The sequence below is a fragment of the Chroicocephalus ridibundus genome, chromosome Z (assembly GCF_963924245.1).
Source record: "Chroicocephalus ridibundus chromosome Z, bChrRid1.1, whole genome shotgun sequence".
In the NCBI taxonomy this organism is placed as follows: Eukaryota; Metazoa; Chordata; class Aves; order Charadriiformes; family Laridae; genus Chroicocephalus; species Chroicocephalus ridibundus.
The window spans coordinates 77,232,568-77,246,071 of record NC_086316.1 but is presented as its reverse complement, the minus strand read 5'-3'; the positions used below and the strand labels follow the sequence as shown (position 1 = coordinate 77,246,071).

The 13,504-nt window shown below is 52.5% G+C and overlaps 1 protein-coding gene across 1 annotated transcript in view; it reads right to left on the bottom strand.

Moving 5' to 3' along the window:
* The window catches only part of NOL6 (nucleolar protein 6), a 30,747-nt gene that overhangs the window by 11,257 nt on the left and 5,986 nt on the right, over positions 1–13,504 (bottom strand). The window contains exons 12-24 of the mRNA XM_063320441.1: positions 13,104–13,281; positions 12,581–12,703; positions 12,272–12,420; positions 11,319–11,394; positions 9,361–9,501; positions 8,950–9,067; positions 8,586–8,740; positions 8,189–8,352; positions 7,589–7,741; positions 6,362–6,459; positions 5,040–5,164; positions 4,791–4,880; positions 2,129–2,326 (exon numbers count right to left, since the gene is read on the bottom strand). Coding sequence (XP_063176511.1) covers positions 2,129–2,326; positions 4,791–4,880; positions 5,040–5,164; positions 6,362–6,459; positions 7,589–7,741; positions 8,189–8,352; positions 8,586–8,740; positions 8,950–9,067; positions 9,361–9,501; positions 11,319–11,394; positions 12,272–12,420; positions 12,581–12,703; positions 13,104–13,281 — 1,768 coding nt within the window. The remainder of the gene's footprint in view (positions 1–2,128; positions 2,327–4,790; positions 4,881–5,039; positions 5,165–6,361; positions 6,460–7,588; positions 7,742–8,188; positions 8,353–8,585; positions 8,741–8,949; positions 9,068–9,360; positions 9,502–11,318; positions 11,395–12,271; positions 12,421–12,580; positions 12,704–13,103; positions 13,282–13,504) is intronic.

Genomic DNA, 13,504 nt, shown 5'->3' with positions numbered 1-13,504 from the left:
CTCCAAGAAACCCCCTAGATACTCTCTGCAACATGTCCCACAGGACCTCCATCTTCAAAGCCACCTTCGTTCTCGAAGGCAGGAGAGCACTGAGCACCTTCTCTCCCCTCTCTTCTCCCCTATGACTTTCCAGGTAAACAAGCAACGCTACTTGCAAGAAAATTGTGAGACAATTTTGAAGACTTAATTTAAAGAGGTTTCGCATGCATCCCGGTCTCTCACTTCCTTGCCCCCCACTTCCACCCCAGACTGTTCCAACCTGCTGTGGGCGACAAAAGGACCAAACTCACACCTTGCTAGACCCAGCACCTTTACTGAAGCCACAGCAGATTCCCATAGACTGGGCAGATATCAGCACGAAATGCAGCTGGCAGACGGGGTGGAAGGTAACAGGACTGTGCCCAGGGTTGAGGAAATCTTCAAAGAAATCCTTCCAAATTTCCTTTGGCCACCTCCTAAGCTACCTGGGTTAAGGTGAAAGAGGCACTTGAACCTAATGTACCCAGCATCTTCCAGCCTCAATTGGAGTTTTAATTCAGGCACCTCTGCAATTTCTTCTGCAGACCTGGAGGAAAGATCTGTCCCTTTCTCCTGTTCCTCCTTGCAACTGCCACCGCTGCCAAGCCTGACAGTGGCAGCAAAGAAACACTCAGTGGCTGTGCATGATTAGACAACTTGGGGACCAGCAAATGCTAAATGCTGCAAAGCCTGCAGAATGCAGCCCAGGAAGAGAAGAGATACTACCCAAAAACTATTTTTCTTTTGCAGGCACACCTCTCTCCCTAGCGCAAGCTTGGAGAGAAGCTGATACCAAATCTTCAGGCAAGAGAAGTATAAGGGAAGGTGGACAAAACCCTCCTGGCATTTTGGTCAGGAGAAGGGAAAGAGGAAACCTCTCTGACCTGGATGCTGTCCAGGAGGGCTGGGAGGGCCAGCCAGGAGCTGCCAGAGCACAACTGAAGCTGAAGACCCCGCAGCTCCAGCTCTGCCTTCCAGCAAGATGCCACCAGCCCAGCCTAGCTGGCATAGGGACCTGAGCAGCCAACGCATGCTCCAAAAAGGGAAATCCCAGCCTGATATTAGGAAACAAATTTTCCCAATGGTGGCCAAACATTGAGGCAGCGAGGTGGGAAATCTCCATCCCTGGAGACAGTCATGATTCAACAGGACTGGACTCTGCACAACCTGCTCTAACTTCAAAACTGGCTCTGCCCTGAGTGGGGAATGGGGCCAGAGATGTCCACAGCACCCTTCCTGCTAAAGCCAGACTATGACTCCTACAGCAGTTCTGGCACTGTTCACAGCACTTCCCTGGGTAAAGGATGACAGCAACTTGAAAGCCAAGCCAGGTTTTGGGGGCATCACAGCTCTACCTCTCTGCACTCTAACATTTACTCAGCTTCCACACACAAAGCTGGGAAGGGCCAAAGAGGCAGAGAATGCACATCTGCAAAGTACTGTCTGTCCAGATCTGGTGTGGATCACCACTGTCACCCAGCATCTTGCATAACTCCCCAGCTTGCTGAGACTTTGGCATGGCTACATGGTGGAAAAGCTCTGGGTTGATAATTTCAGACACTAGTGTTCTCCATACATCCACATTACCAACCTCCTCTGCTATGATTCATGTAACCAGCTCCAGAGAAACCGTCTGGTGACCAATATTAAGCTTCTACAGTTCATGCAACCATTTCCCTAACAGCAGGAGCCATACTGGTACCATAGATTCTTGTACATACCTCCAGAAAATATGGGCAGCTACTGCCCATCGTGCACTCCAGTTGGTGCAAGACATGAAAAGTCAATTAACAGACTAGAGACAAACGGCTTAAAGCTACTTTTGCACTAAAATATCATATTCTTCAGCAAAAGCTTCAGGTGCTTTGTATCTGAGGTCACTCTCACATCAGCAGCACTCCCATTTCCATGGAATGGTGATGCATTCACCAAGTCTTCTGCTGAAGAAGCTATTTCAGATGCATACAAAGAGTGACCATCGCATGCAAAATACATAAAGATGCACCAACTAGGTCCTGCAGTGGCACTCAACTAATGACCTGAATGTCAGAAGGCAGCTCCTCCTTAGGCAGGTAGCCCCCTGTGTCTCCCCCCAAAGGGACATGCTTACTCTCAGCTCCTGGAGGTAGCACTGTACGGGGTCATAGTCCACCACAGGAAAGAGGATCTTCATGGCAGTGCTGTTCTTCACCACGCCCCGGGAAAACGACTTTAGTGGCCGGTCCACACTCTCCAGATGCCGAGGAATCTGGTTTGGATTCAGGTGGATTAGAACATCGTAAAAGTCCAAAGGAGGGCGGAAGACCATCTGCAGGGAGATAAGACCAGTGCTACTCAATACAGGACACAGGCGAGCAGGAGAGATGAGAGAGGTTTCACAAGTCCTTGCTTGCATTTTATTCCCTTCTCCCTAGAAAGCAGTAAACCAAAGCCAAAATTTTTGTGATATTTATGTCAGAAGTTTGCCAAGACATCTACAGGAAAAACACAGCTGTAGCAGTGTCACAGGAAACTCCTACCCCCCACCCCACTCCCTCTGAGCTGAGACATGTCCCCAGTCCAGTATGGGCCCTGCTTGCATCAGAAGGACGTGACCCTTACTCCTCTATACCCCATGCAAGTGCTGTAACAAGGACTTTGTCGAGGGCAAGGTGGTTTCCCCATGGACATCTCCTGGTGCATAGGCTAAATGTTCTCTGGACCACCAAAATGCACCAGGAAGGACACACTTGATTGCTGTACAGTTGGGCTGTGGCAAGCTCAACCCTTAGAGAAGGGAGATACTCCCTATCCCCATCAGACATATAGCCAGAAGGATGACACTGTCTCTCGGACTCCCAGCTCAGCAGAAAAAGCTAACTGCTGTGCCCAGGACTTGGGGACGGTCCCTGGAGAAGAGCTTTCCATGGGGCCAGTGTGGCCTTCCTCCCCAGCCCTGACCACAGACCCCAGGAAGCCCACCTGAGTGCAAGACAGTGGGGTGGGCAGTCAAGAGACAGACAGATGGTGAGGTAATGGTGCCACATGTGGTAGAGTCTCAGGACACAGAGGGGAGTCAAGAAACTAACAGGAACCAAATGACACCCAGGGGACACAAGGAGCCACATAATAACAGGACAGTTCTTCCCTCCTCCTATCCCCACGTTTTGCTTATAAACAGATTAGCAGCCCTGGAAGCAGTGTCTCATGCTTAGCCCTAAGGAACATCACAGGGGAGGATGCTGGTACGGACCAGAGGGATACCCTGGGGATAAGAAAGGATCTCACTGCAACAGCCAAGGGGAATGCAGGGGTAAGGAGGACCGAAAAGACTCAGATGGGGCGTTGGGAGGATGCTATGGACAGGCAACGGCTTGTTTCAGGAGCTAACCACCCCCAGCTCACACTGCACCTCTTGGGTTTCCGTTTTGGGTCTGCACTGCAACTGCAGCACACTGGGCATATCTCACGCATAAGCATCTCACCTCTTCACAGCCCTGTAAAGCACAATGCTACCAACTCAACTAGATCTCACCCCTGTAATATGTCCAGCGCAAAATGCAACAGAACTGAAAGTAATGTCAGTAAATGCTTTTTATATTGCCTAGGCAGGAAAAAAAAAACAAACACCACTCTATGTGGTTTTTCTTCTAATATGAATCTGTCATATCTAACCACTTTAAGACCTCTCAGCCTCAATTGCCTAAGTCATTACTTGGCATGCCAACAAGCTCCCCTACAAAATGCACGTATCTCCCTTCAAAGGGCAAATAACTGTCTCCATCTCCCAGGTCCATTTGAGTAATGGACGTTTTAACTTAAAAAAGAAAGTGAAGAGGGTTAGATTACATACGGCCTTGTTCCTCTGCTCAAACCAAAATACTATCTTCCTAAAGTGCCTGTTAGCGTCCTACCAAAACCTCCGCTGCCCTGGGCTTGGCTAGACTCAAGCACACAAGCCAGATTTGCACAGTTACACTAAGACAGAGTCTTCCAGAGGCAGCATTTGCTCTGTCCACGAACATGCGACCAATTTGGCATGGGAATATTGCAGGTCTGCTCATGCCCCAAGAAAACCAGAGAATGCAAAATAAATTTTTCCCAATGAATGATATTTCACCCCAAATATCCAGAGCTGCATCTCCCAGAAGTGGGACAGCACAGCAGAGGCACCAGTTTCCCAGATCCCATCCTTGCTGCTCTTCGTCTTCAGGCAACCACACATGGCCACAGCCTGAATCCTACTACCACCTTCTCTGAACAAACCTGTTCAGAGAAGTGGAACAAATCTGGTGAGGAGTCTAGTGAACAAATCTTAGGAGGAGCAGCTGATGGAACTGGGATTGTTTAGCCTGGAGAAAGAGGCTGAGAAGAGACCTTATCACTCTCTACAACTACCTGAAAGGAGGGTGTAAGGAGGTGGGGGTCAGTGTCTTCTCCCAGGTAACAGCCAATAGGGCAAGAGGAAGTGGCCTCAAGTTACACCAGGGGTGGTTTACATCGGATATTAGGAAAAATTTCTTCACTGAAAGGTCTGTCAAGCATTGGAACAGGCTGTCCAGGGAAGTGTTGGAATCATCATCCCTGGAGGTATTTAAAAGATGTGTCGATGTAGTGCTGAGGGACATGGTTTAGTGGTAAGTTGGTAGTGCCAGGTTAATGGTTGGACTTGATGATCTTAAATGTCTCTTCCAGCCAAAACAATTCTATGATTCTAACATCCCAGCAATTATAACTGAAGACCAATATGCTTTGCCAGAGCCTGAAAACCCCTGTGCTGGCCAGGGGGTTACCTTCACATCCTGGCTGTTGAGTGGGTCCATGAGCTGCTCCTCCAGGGCGCGGAGGGACTCTGAGGCCAGCACAAGAAGGCGCTGCAAAATCTGGGAACAGAAGAAAGCCAGAGGGTGAAATTCAGAAGTTCAGATGTAGCAGGGAACCCGCTCACCCACAGGGCCATTGGAGGCGGTTCCAGCTCTGGGAGCAGGGAACTTCCCCAAGCCAGCAGCCACTACATGGCAAGGACAGAGGGCCCAGCTCACCTGCGCTGAGGGTTGCTCTTGGGTCCACATGGAGCTCCACTGGTCTTTGGGGGTGGCGATGAACATGACAGGGAGGCGAGGGCGAGCAGCCACAAACTTGTTCTTGATCTCAGTGCAGTCAGCATCTGGAGGGCAGGCAGATGGGTGAGATGCTCTGCCCCATCCACAGCCCCCCAGCCTTCTCACCCATGTACGGCAGCCCAGAAAAGGGCAGTACAACAGGCTTTATCCTCTCCCACGTTCTGATCCCACAGTCCATGTGCAACCAGAGCTCTATCGCCAAAGGCTGCTCTGCTCTCATGCTTCCCTCAGCTCCTGCCTGCAGGAAGTTTTCGAGGCAGGATGCAGGGCTAGATGAATGTTTGCTCTAAACCCACCCAGGCAGGCACAGACACGGTGCAAGACACAGCAGGCACTGGGACTGACACAGGCTGGGAACTCACATTGTAAGCTAATGACAGAGTTTGTACCCAAAGAGTTTTCTACTTTCCCCCCTACCTCAAGTCAGGACAAAAATAGCTCTTTGGCCAAAACCACTCCCATTTAGTTCATTAAAAAAAGCTGGAGGGTGGAAAAATATCGATTTCCAAAACCCAATTCTCCCTCTCAAAAATATGAGGGAGTGATGAAACACACAGAAAAAGCTGCTCCCTCTGGCATCGCCCACACCACTCCCAAGCAGCTTTACCTTTTCTTATAAATCAGCTTTAAAAGCTGGGTGTAGCTATCTCCCCCACCCCACCACCACCCAAAGCCAAGACAATCCCGTGGTTTCTTCTGGCTCCTGGGGAAAGGCAGCACGTATCCAAAAGCTGATCAACAGACAAAAAATAAGAACAGGGAAGGGCTGCATGTCCACTTCGATGTACAAATACGCTCCTTCGGAAACCAGTGACCTTTACCAGGAAATTCTCAACGCTCAGCAGGTAACAGAACCTGGAGGACTGCAGCCCTTTTCCCTTGCAGGTTTTGGAATTGGTGACTAGTAGACCATCACTGTGATCTGAGTGGTGCAGCAGTGCTCTCAAAGCAGAAACAGCGCAGGACGCTTTGAAGCTCCCCGTTCACGAACCTGACTGCTCTCCCAGCACAATTTAAGGTTTGGTCCCCAAGAGCCAGGGCAAAGCCTCAAGCAAAAGTACCAGCTACGAAGAAGCAGAGGGCTTCTAAAGCACGGCAGGACAGGAGTAAGGGAGGGGAAAACCTCCTTGCCCCCAGCAGAAGCCATAAAACCCCCATGTATCCAAGACCCTTGGATCCAGGTGCTGACTAAGGAGAGCTCAAGACTCAAGCCACGACTCTCCTGCACGCTGCCTGCTCACCTGTAAGGCCAGCGTTCAGATTAACAATCAGAGGGTTGTTTTTCCAGTCAAAGGTTGCCAGCAAGTCGAGGAAGCGCAGGAACCCCACCTGGGGAGAGCTGCAGGCAAGACAAAACAGTTCAATGGCAGCATTTGCTCCCTTGGGCAGCAAGAAGTGCTCAGGGGACTTAGCGATGCCCAGCCCAGAGGCAGCCCAAAAACGCATACCTGTGGTGAGAGATGGAAGTCCAGAACAAGCATGAGGCCCTTCCCCTTCTCTGAATCCCCAGGGAAAGTCCTTCCCCCCTTGTTCCATCCTCCCCAAGTAAAAGAAGCCAGCAAAAAAGTGAAACATTGCCCCGAGTTGCCCCATCTCCCACCACTCCCCCAACTTGGACTCCTGGAGTTAGAGCAAGAGGGAGGTGGAGAGAGGGCTGCTCCCATCTCTGGTGCAGCTCCGAACAACAGCAGCCAAGCTCCCGCTGTGCTTCTTCCCCTGTGACATAACAGGTACGCAAAGTCAGACAGCTGGGACGACAGGGCTCCTGCTAGCAGGATATTTTAGGAGACAAGGAAGCATTCTAGGCACCAAGCTGTTACTCCTTGCTACTTTGGGGAAGGAAACTGGACCCCAACTGCAGGGCAGAGTAACCTTTTGGCTCCACAGGGAGCAAAACCACTCCCTTTAACTTCATTTCACTCCCTCTGGGCCACATCGTGTCCACCTGCCAGGGGACAGAAAGCAATTGGCCCCACAGGGTTATTTACCAACGTGGTACTCCAATTCCGCTTTCAGCAGCTGGCCTCTCGCTCTTCCCTTGGGAGTCCTCTCCAGGACAAAGGGACCCCAGAAGTCAGCCTTTGCAGCCTTTGCTCCTGCCTTCCTGGCCATTAAGCAGCCCCACCAGTCCTCAAGAAGTCCTCAAGAAGGCACAAGACACCCCACAGTTGTGCCACCAGCACCCAGAGGCCACAGGGACACTTCGTCCCATCCTTACTTCCTTTGCCTCTCACCCTGCAAGTGCACTGGGCATGTAAGCCACAGCCATGAAGCATCAAGCATCTCCATCTCTTCTAGCCAGCTGCTCCCAACAGGGCTTAGGACAGTGTTTTGGCAGCACAAGGGCCTCATGCTCAGTGCTGTGCACTCTCTCAGCACCTCCTGCCCTAGCAGCATCCCTCCTCCATCCCAGGTAAGGAAAAAAGCACTACATGCCCATCAGGCTCACCCGGGCTCCTCATCCTCACCTAGGCGGTGTGAAGGGGGCTGAGTGGAGAAAGAGAAACGCCACAAGGAGGTCCACACACTCTTCAGAGATGTTGTCGCTTAGGAGCTGGGCACTGATCCAGCGCTTGACCAGCCGGCAAGTGCTGCCGAAGACGGGATGCTGCTGCTGGAGCCTGCGAGAAGGGATACAAGCCACTGCTCACCCCACATCCTGAGACCCAAAATGGCCTTTTGGCATTCGGCAAGATAGAAGAGAGGGGCAAAAATTTGCCAGGAACATGTGTGCAGCATCACGAGCACAGGGTACTCTCTGCAGGTGTTGAGATTTTGGAGGAACAAAGGGGAAATGCTGCAACATGCTCCTCTCTAACCATGCTGGTTTTCGGTACTTGTCTCCCCATACCATTGACCTCAGATGTGACAGCAGGGACAACTGGTGCCATGCTCACCCACATTTGTCCCTCTGTCTTCCCGCAGAGACTCTTACAAGGTGGGCTCAAGGGCCACTTCCCACAGTGAGCTCCCTCTCCCCTCCTCCTCCAACATCCAAGGGCACCTTCACACCGGCTTCCAGCCACCTCTCGTGTCCGGGCCCCCCAGGCACACCCTGCCTCACCTACCCATGCAGGGAGCTGGTTAGATAAGGCAGATGCAATGTCTCCAGCTCCAACTGCCGAGACTCCTCTGTGTCCTGGTACTTGAGCATCCCTTCTGGGGTCACCACTTCCTTCAAGATCAGGGGCTCCCGGTGGTAGGCTACTTGGAGACGGAAAACGTAGCCATCCTGAGATGGGAGCAGAAAGTGAAGTCAAGCTTGGTGGTAACATAAGCAGGCTGGTGTGCTACACTGCGCCTCAGGGACACAACAGCAGCAGCATCCTGGCATCAGCACTGTCCCACTACGCTCTTCCCTAGGCCCACCTTACAAATCCTGGTTTTGTCCAGTGGAACCACTGCCACAGCCCCCTGCCTGCCCCCTCCTGTCAGGTCTGCATAAGGTCCCCGTCACTCCCTTACCTTGTACACATCAGTGTGGGTGACTGCTGGTCTGCAAACTAGCTGGTGTTGCTGCTCGAGGAGCTCAGCCAACTGGAGGTGGAAGGCCGCCTTGATGCGTTTGATGGCATCTTTGTCCTGCGGCCACTGGCCACTGCCTTCCATATGGCAGACAACTAGGGGCAAAGGGACAGCAAGAGGTGAGTAAGCCCCATGCAGAAATGGGGTGTTAGATGGGGGTGACTAGGATTAGAGGTTAGAGCAGGAGAGCAGGGCTCTGCTCCTGCCTGCGGCACACTAACATAGAAGTAACGGAGTCAGCGTTGCTGCCTGTCTCCGCTTCCCCCCACCAAATTATCTCTTGCACACAGCTCTCCCCACTTACTCTTCAAAGGGGATATGTAGGCTGGGCAGGGCTTCTCCTCTGAGGGAAGCAGCAAGTTCTTGGTCCTGATTCGGGTGTGGAAGGAATAAATTGGCTTCATGGGAATGGGAGGGAAGACCTGGGAGAGAACAGCCGTCCAGGGACTGAGAACAGGGAGCTGAAACCCCACGGCACCACGCACCCCCTCACCCCAAACCTGCCACCCCACCATCCAGCATGGAGGGCTTAGGCAATTTGTGCATAGCCAGCCCAAGGGACAGGACAGCAAAGAAGAGGCACCACATTGCTCCAAGGGATCTCAGGAGTCACAAAAGCAGACAGTGACTAATTCTCTCTGTCCCCATTCACCCCAGGGCATCCCCCCAGCTCCTTGCAGACCCCCATGCGCGGGCTGTGCCCAGGGACACTCACGTCCGTATACCGGAGGGCTGGATGGACACCCTGCACAGCCGTCACCGTCAGCGGTAGCTCCTTCAGGTTCCAAAGCTTGCGGCTCAGGTCGTCGTAGGAGCAGATGACACTGACCATGGCCTCCTCACCTGTCCCTGAAACCTGCAGACACACAGGGAGCCTCTCTGTTCACCTCTCCCGCTCCTGCACAGGCGACCACCTCACCTCCCCCTAGGGCTGGTATCACAGCCAAGCTTCAAGGAGCCAGCACTGCCACCCCAGGGAGCAGCTTCTGGCAAGAGCAATCAGCAAAACAGAGAGGTAAGAGAGAGAGGAAAGACGAGAACAAGACTGTCTGCAGCTCCCCAGCAGACACAGGCATCCTAGAGGCTGCACTTCAAGTGGCAAATGGCACCAAAAGCTGTACTGCCACCATTCTCCCTAGGAAGGGAGAAGCTAAGAGTGACTTGGGAGTAAAGAGATCACATACTGGCAAGGTGAGAGGTCTGCTACTGCCTCCCTGCCAGATACGATGATGCCAACAGAGATGGCAGTTAACAGAAAACTGCACCAACTACACCCTTAGCCAAGGCAGAGCTGCAAAACATGGCAAAAGTAAAGACAGAGAACAGAAAATCTCTAGGGCATTGCCGGAGCCCTAGAGAGGGCAGGGCAGATGAGAAGCACCAAAAGGAGAATTACTGCTGCCCGTTTTGCTTTCACCTCCCCAAAGCACAGCAGAGCCTGAACAAGGGGGAGGAGACATCACTGATGCCAAATCGCTCAGCTCAGACGCAGCTGAATTGAGTCAACCAGCCTGGGCCTCATGGCAGTGCAGTAGCACCCTCTGCGGGGTGTGCCACAAATGACAAAATCCCTCCCTGTCTCTACAGCGGGCTGCACCGTCCACCTTGCATCATCCCCCATGTCCCTCGACCACGGCAGGCTACGCAGGTTGCCTGCACACAAACCCACCACCCCTCACACAGCAGTGAGTTTCTCCTTCATTCCTCAAGGACTAGCAACAACCAGACTCCTAAATGCCCCTCATGCTGCAGGGAAGTGCATCCCCTCTCAACGCAGAGTTTATCAGCCCTGCTCGCCCCAGGCTAAGCTTGCAAGGACACGGCACACAGATTTTGCTGCCTCACCAAACAGGCTGTACAAACTAGCACCTTATCCCAAATCTGACATGCAGCTCTGCCCAGATTGCAACTGCTCCTGGCACAGAAGGTTCTTGCGACCAGATTTGCCCCTCCTTGCTCTTAAAAGGGGAAAGGAGACAATTTCCTTCTCCATCCAACAACCAGGTAAAAGACCAGCAAAGTGGTGCTGAAGTGCTCATGGCTCATCTCCAGGCTTTAATTTCACAAGCTGGACAGCAGAAGCAGGGAGGGTGACATTTTCCAGCCTCCAAGATGCATCTTTTCTGTCTCAAAGCAATGCTTCTTTGTTTCAGCTGCACATTCAGCTGGAGCATTAAGTAGGGCTTAGCGGGCACGATCTAGCACTTTCCACCATGACAGGAAAGATCCTTCTCCTGGGTTTCCCAGCTGGACATACAGGATGAAGGCACAGAATTGTCTGGCCCATGTCCTGAAGGACACAGAACTGAAAGGTGCAGCCAGAGGAGCACAGTGGGACACTGGCATATCTTCAGATGATGTGGACGTAACAGATGCAAGCAAAGAGAGGAGGCCAACAGGATGCTTGCATGGGAAAATGGGGTGTGAGGGCTGCCATAGCAAGAGGACTTTAGAGGCTATACCTTGGTTGGCACAAAAGGCTTGGCAGATCCAAGGAGAGCACCACGCTGCCAATCGAAGCGCCGCAGGCAGAAATTTTCCTTACCCTCACTACCTTCTCCTGGGTATCACCAGCTGCCTCAGAGCCACAAAGCTAAAACAACCTCTCTATAGCCCTCCCCATACCACCCTTCCTTGAAAAACCCAAAGCCCCAGCTGGGGGAGTAACCATACCTCTTGCCCAGTCCTGATCACAGACTCCAGCAGAGCTCCCATATAGCAGATGGAGGCTTCAGGAATGTCTGCATGGCTATGTGAAAGAAGACAACAGAGCATTAGAGCTATGACATGCCAACTCATCCATCCTGAAACCGCATGCTGTGCCACAGGCAAGAGTCTGCCCAAGGATGAGGAATCCCTCCATACAGGAAGGTCACAGTGAGAAGACCAATCTCTGTGCATTCCTCCCATGTCCAAGTTATCCACCCAAAGCAGCTTCACAGGATTCAAAGCCAAAGGCACCAACGTGCAGCCTTTCCTCACAAGACCCCTCCTTGAGTCAGGATAAAAAGGCCCAGGCAACCCGTTTGTTCTGTGCAAGAGGGCTTCGGTTTTGGCAGAAGGCACAAACTACTATAGGGAGGCTTTCCAATGCTGCAGGGAGACTCAACCTTGAAATCCTCTCAGACCCAGAAGTGGTTCACATGAAACATCCGGCAAGGTCCAGACAGCTTCTTTTCCAGCTCTGCCAACAACGAGCGTCCCAACATCCCACCTGCATGTAAGAGCAGGACCATGCTGCCTCCTTGCCCTTAGCATTACCATGGTCCAATTGAATGGGGCTTTGAGCAACCTGATCTAGTGAAAAACGTCCCTGCCCATGCCAGGGATTTTGGACTAGATGATCTTTAAAGGTCCCTTCCAATCCAAACCATGCTATGGTTCTATCAGCAGAAGATATAGCAACATCTGCTTGCCCTCCCTACCTTCTCTTGGGGAGCAGCTCGCAGCATCAGGACCACAACTGATTATGATTTCCATATTTCACAAAGCCGAAACCACAACATCCCCCAAAGCGTGAAGCTGACAACGGGGTTACCAGGGATGTGGCACAAGCCAGGAAAGCGGCAGTGACCCCTACACAGCTGCAGGTCCCCCAGCCTCGGCTGCTGCTCGGCACAACTTACAGCTTCAGCAGGTGCCTGACAATCTGCTCAGGAATGAGACGTTTCTGGCAGATGGTGTCGGCCTCCCACACCACCGCCTCACAGATGCTGCCATCCTGGAACCGCCGCAGCTCTGATTTCTCCCCCCAGAAGGTCCGGAAGTCCAAGGCCTGCAGGGGGACATTGGCCAAGCCAGGCCAGGAACATGGGTCACTGCTGGGGCTGGCCAAACCACTCCCATGATGGTCAGCCAGCCCCACAGCCATCTGCTACCACAGCATGGCACCAGCTCTGCTCCACCCTCCTCAGCACAAGCAGGGCTCCCCTCACCTCGGGGTGATCAGCCTGTGGTCCCTTCTCCAGTGTGCTGGCAGCAAACTCGGGGACAAACAGGAGCCCAAATGTCAGGGGCCCAACATCCTTGTGTTTTGGGGGCTCCGCATCAATTGGCCACTGTGGGAAAACAGGGAATATGAAGCACAAGGAGAGATGAGGTTGCTGGAGCAGTGGCTGCTGGGATATTGGGCTACTAGATGAATCTGCTGCTATGTGCCCTCAGGTGTCCAGATGCACATGGACAGGGAAAGCGTTATTTAATAGGTCTCCCTGATGAAAAATAAGTTGTCTTCACCCTGCCCCATCACCGGGCCAGAACTTCTACCCAGAACAAGCCTCCCAGCTGCACTCCACACCCCAGTGTAGGGCCTCAGATCCTGTATCCCCCACAAAGGGGACAGGACTGTCTCCTTCCTCATTGAGCAAAGATCCCCTCCCCACGCTCAGCAGTGCCATGAGGGACACATAAGAGCCCATGTGCTGTGAAGGATGCAGTGTCACTGCCAAGCTGCGTTACCTCAGGGATCTGGGGCAAGGAGTGAGCCACAAGCAGCGCTCTCTCAGCCAGCCCACGGGCCAGCAGCGAGACAATGAAGGGAAGGGCTGCAGCCATGTAGTTCCCACCCCGATCCATCAGCTCATTCAGCAGCTGCATCTTCTTGCAGGCACCCTGCAGCTTGGAGACATGCTTCAGGCTACATGAGAAGGAGGAAAACTGGTCACCCATCTCTGTCAGCAAATCCTTTCTGAGAGAGAGAGATATGCTAGAGGATGGATAAAGTGGGGAGCTAAGGACCCTGGCCCAGGATACAGGCTACAGAAGAAACACTGCACTGTGGCATCTCAGGATGCACCAGAAGAGAAGCTGGTCCTTGGGACAATCATCATTCCCAAATGCCAAAGCATTGCCCTCCTCCT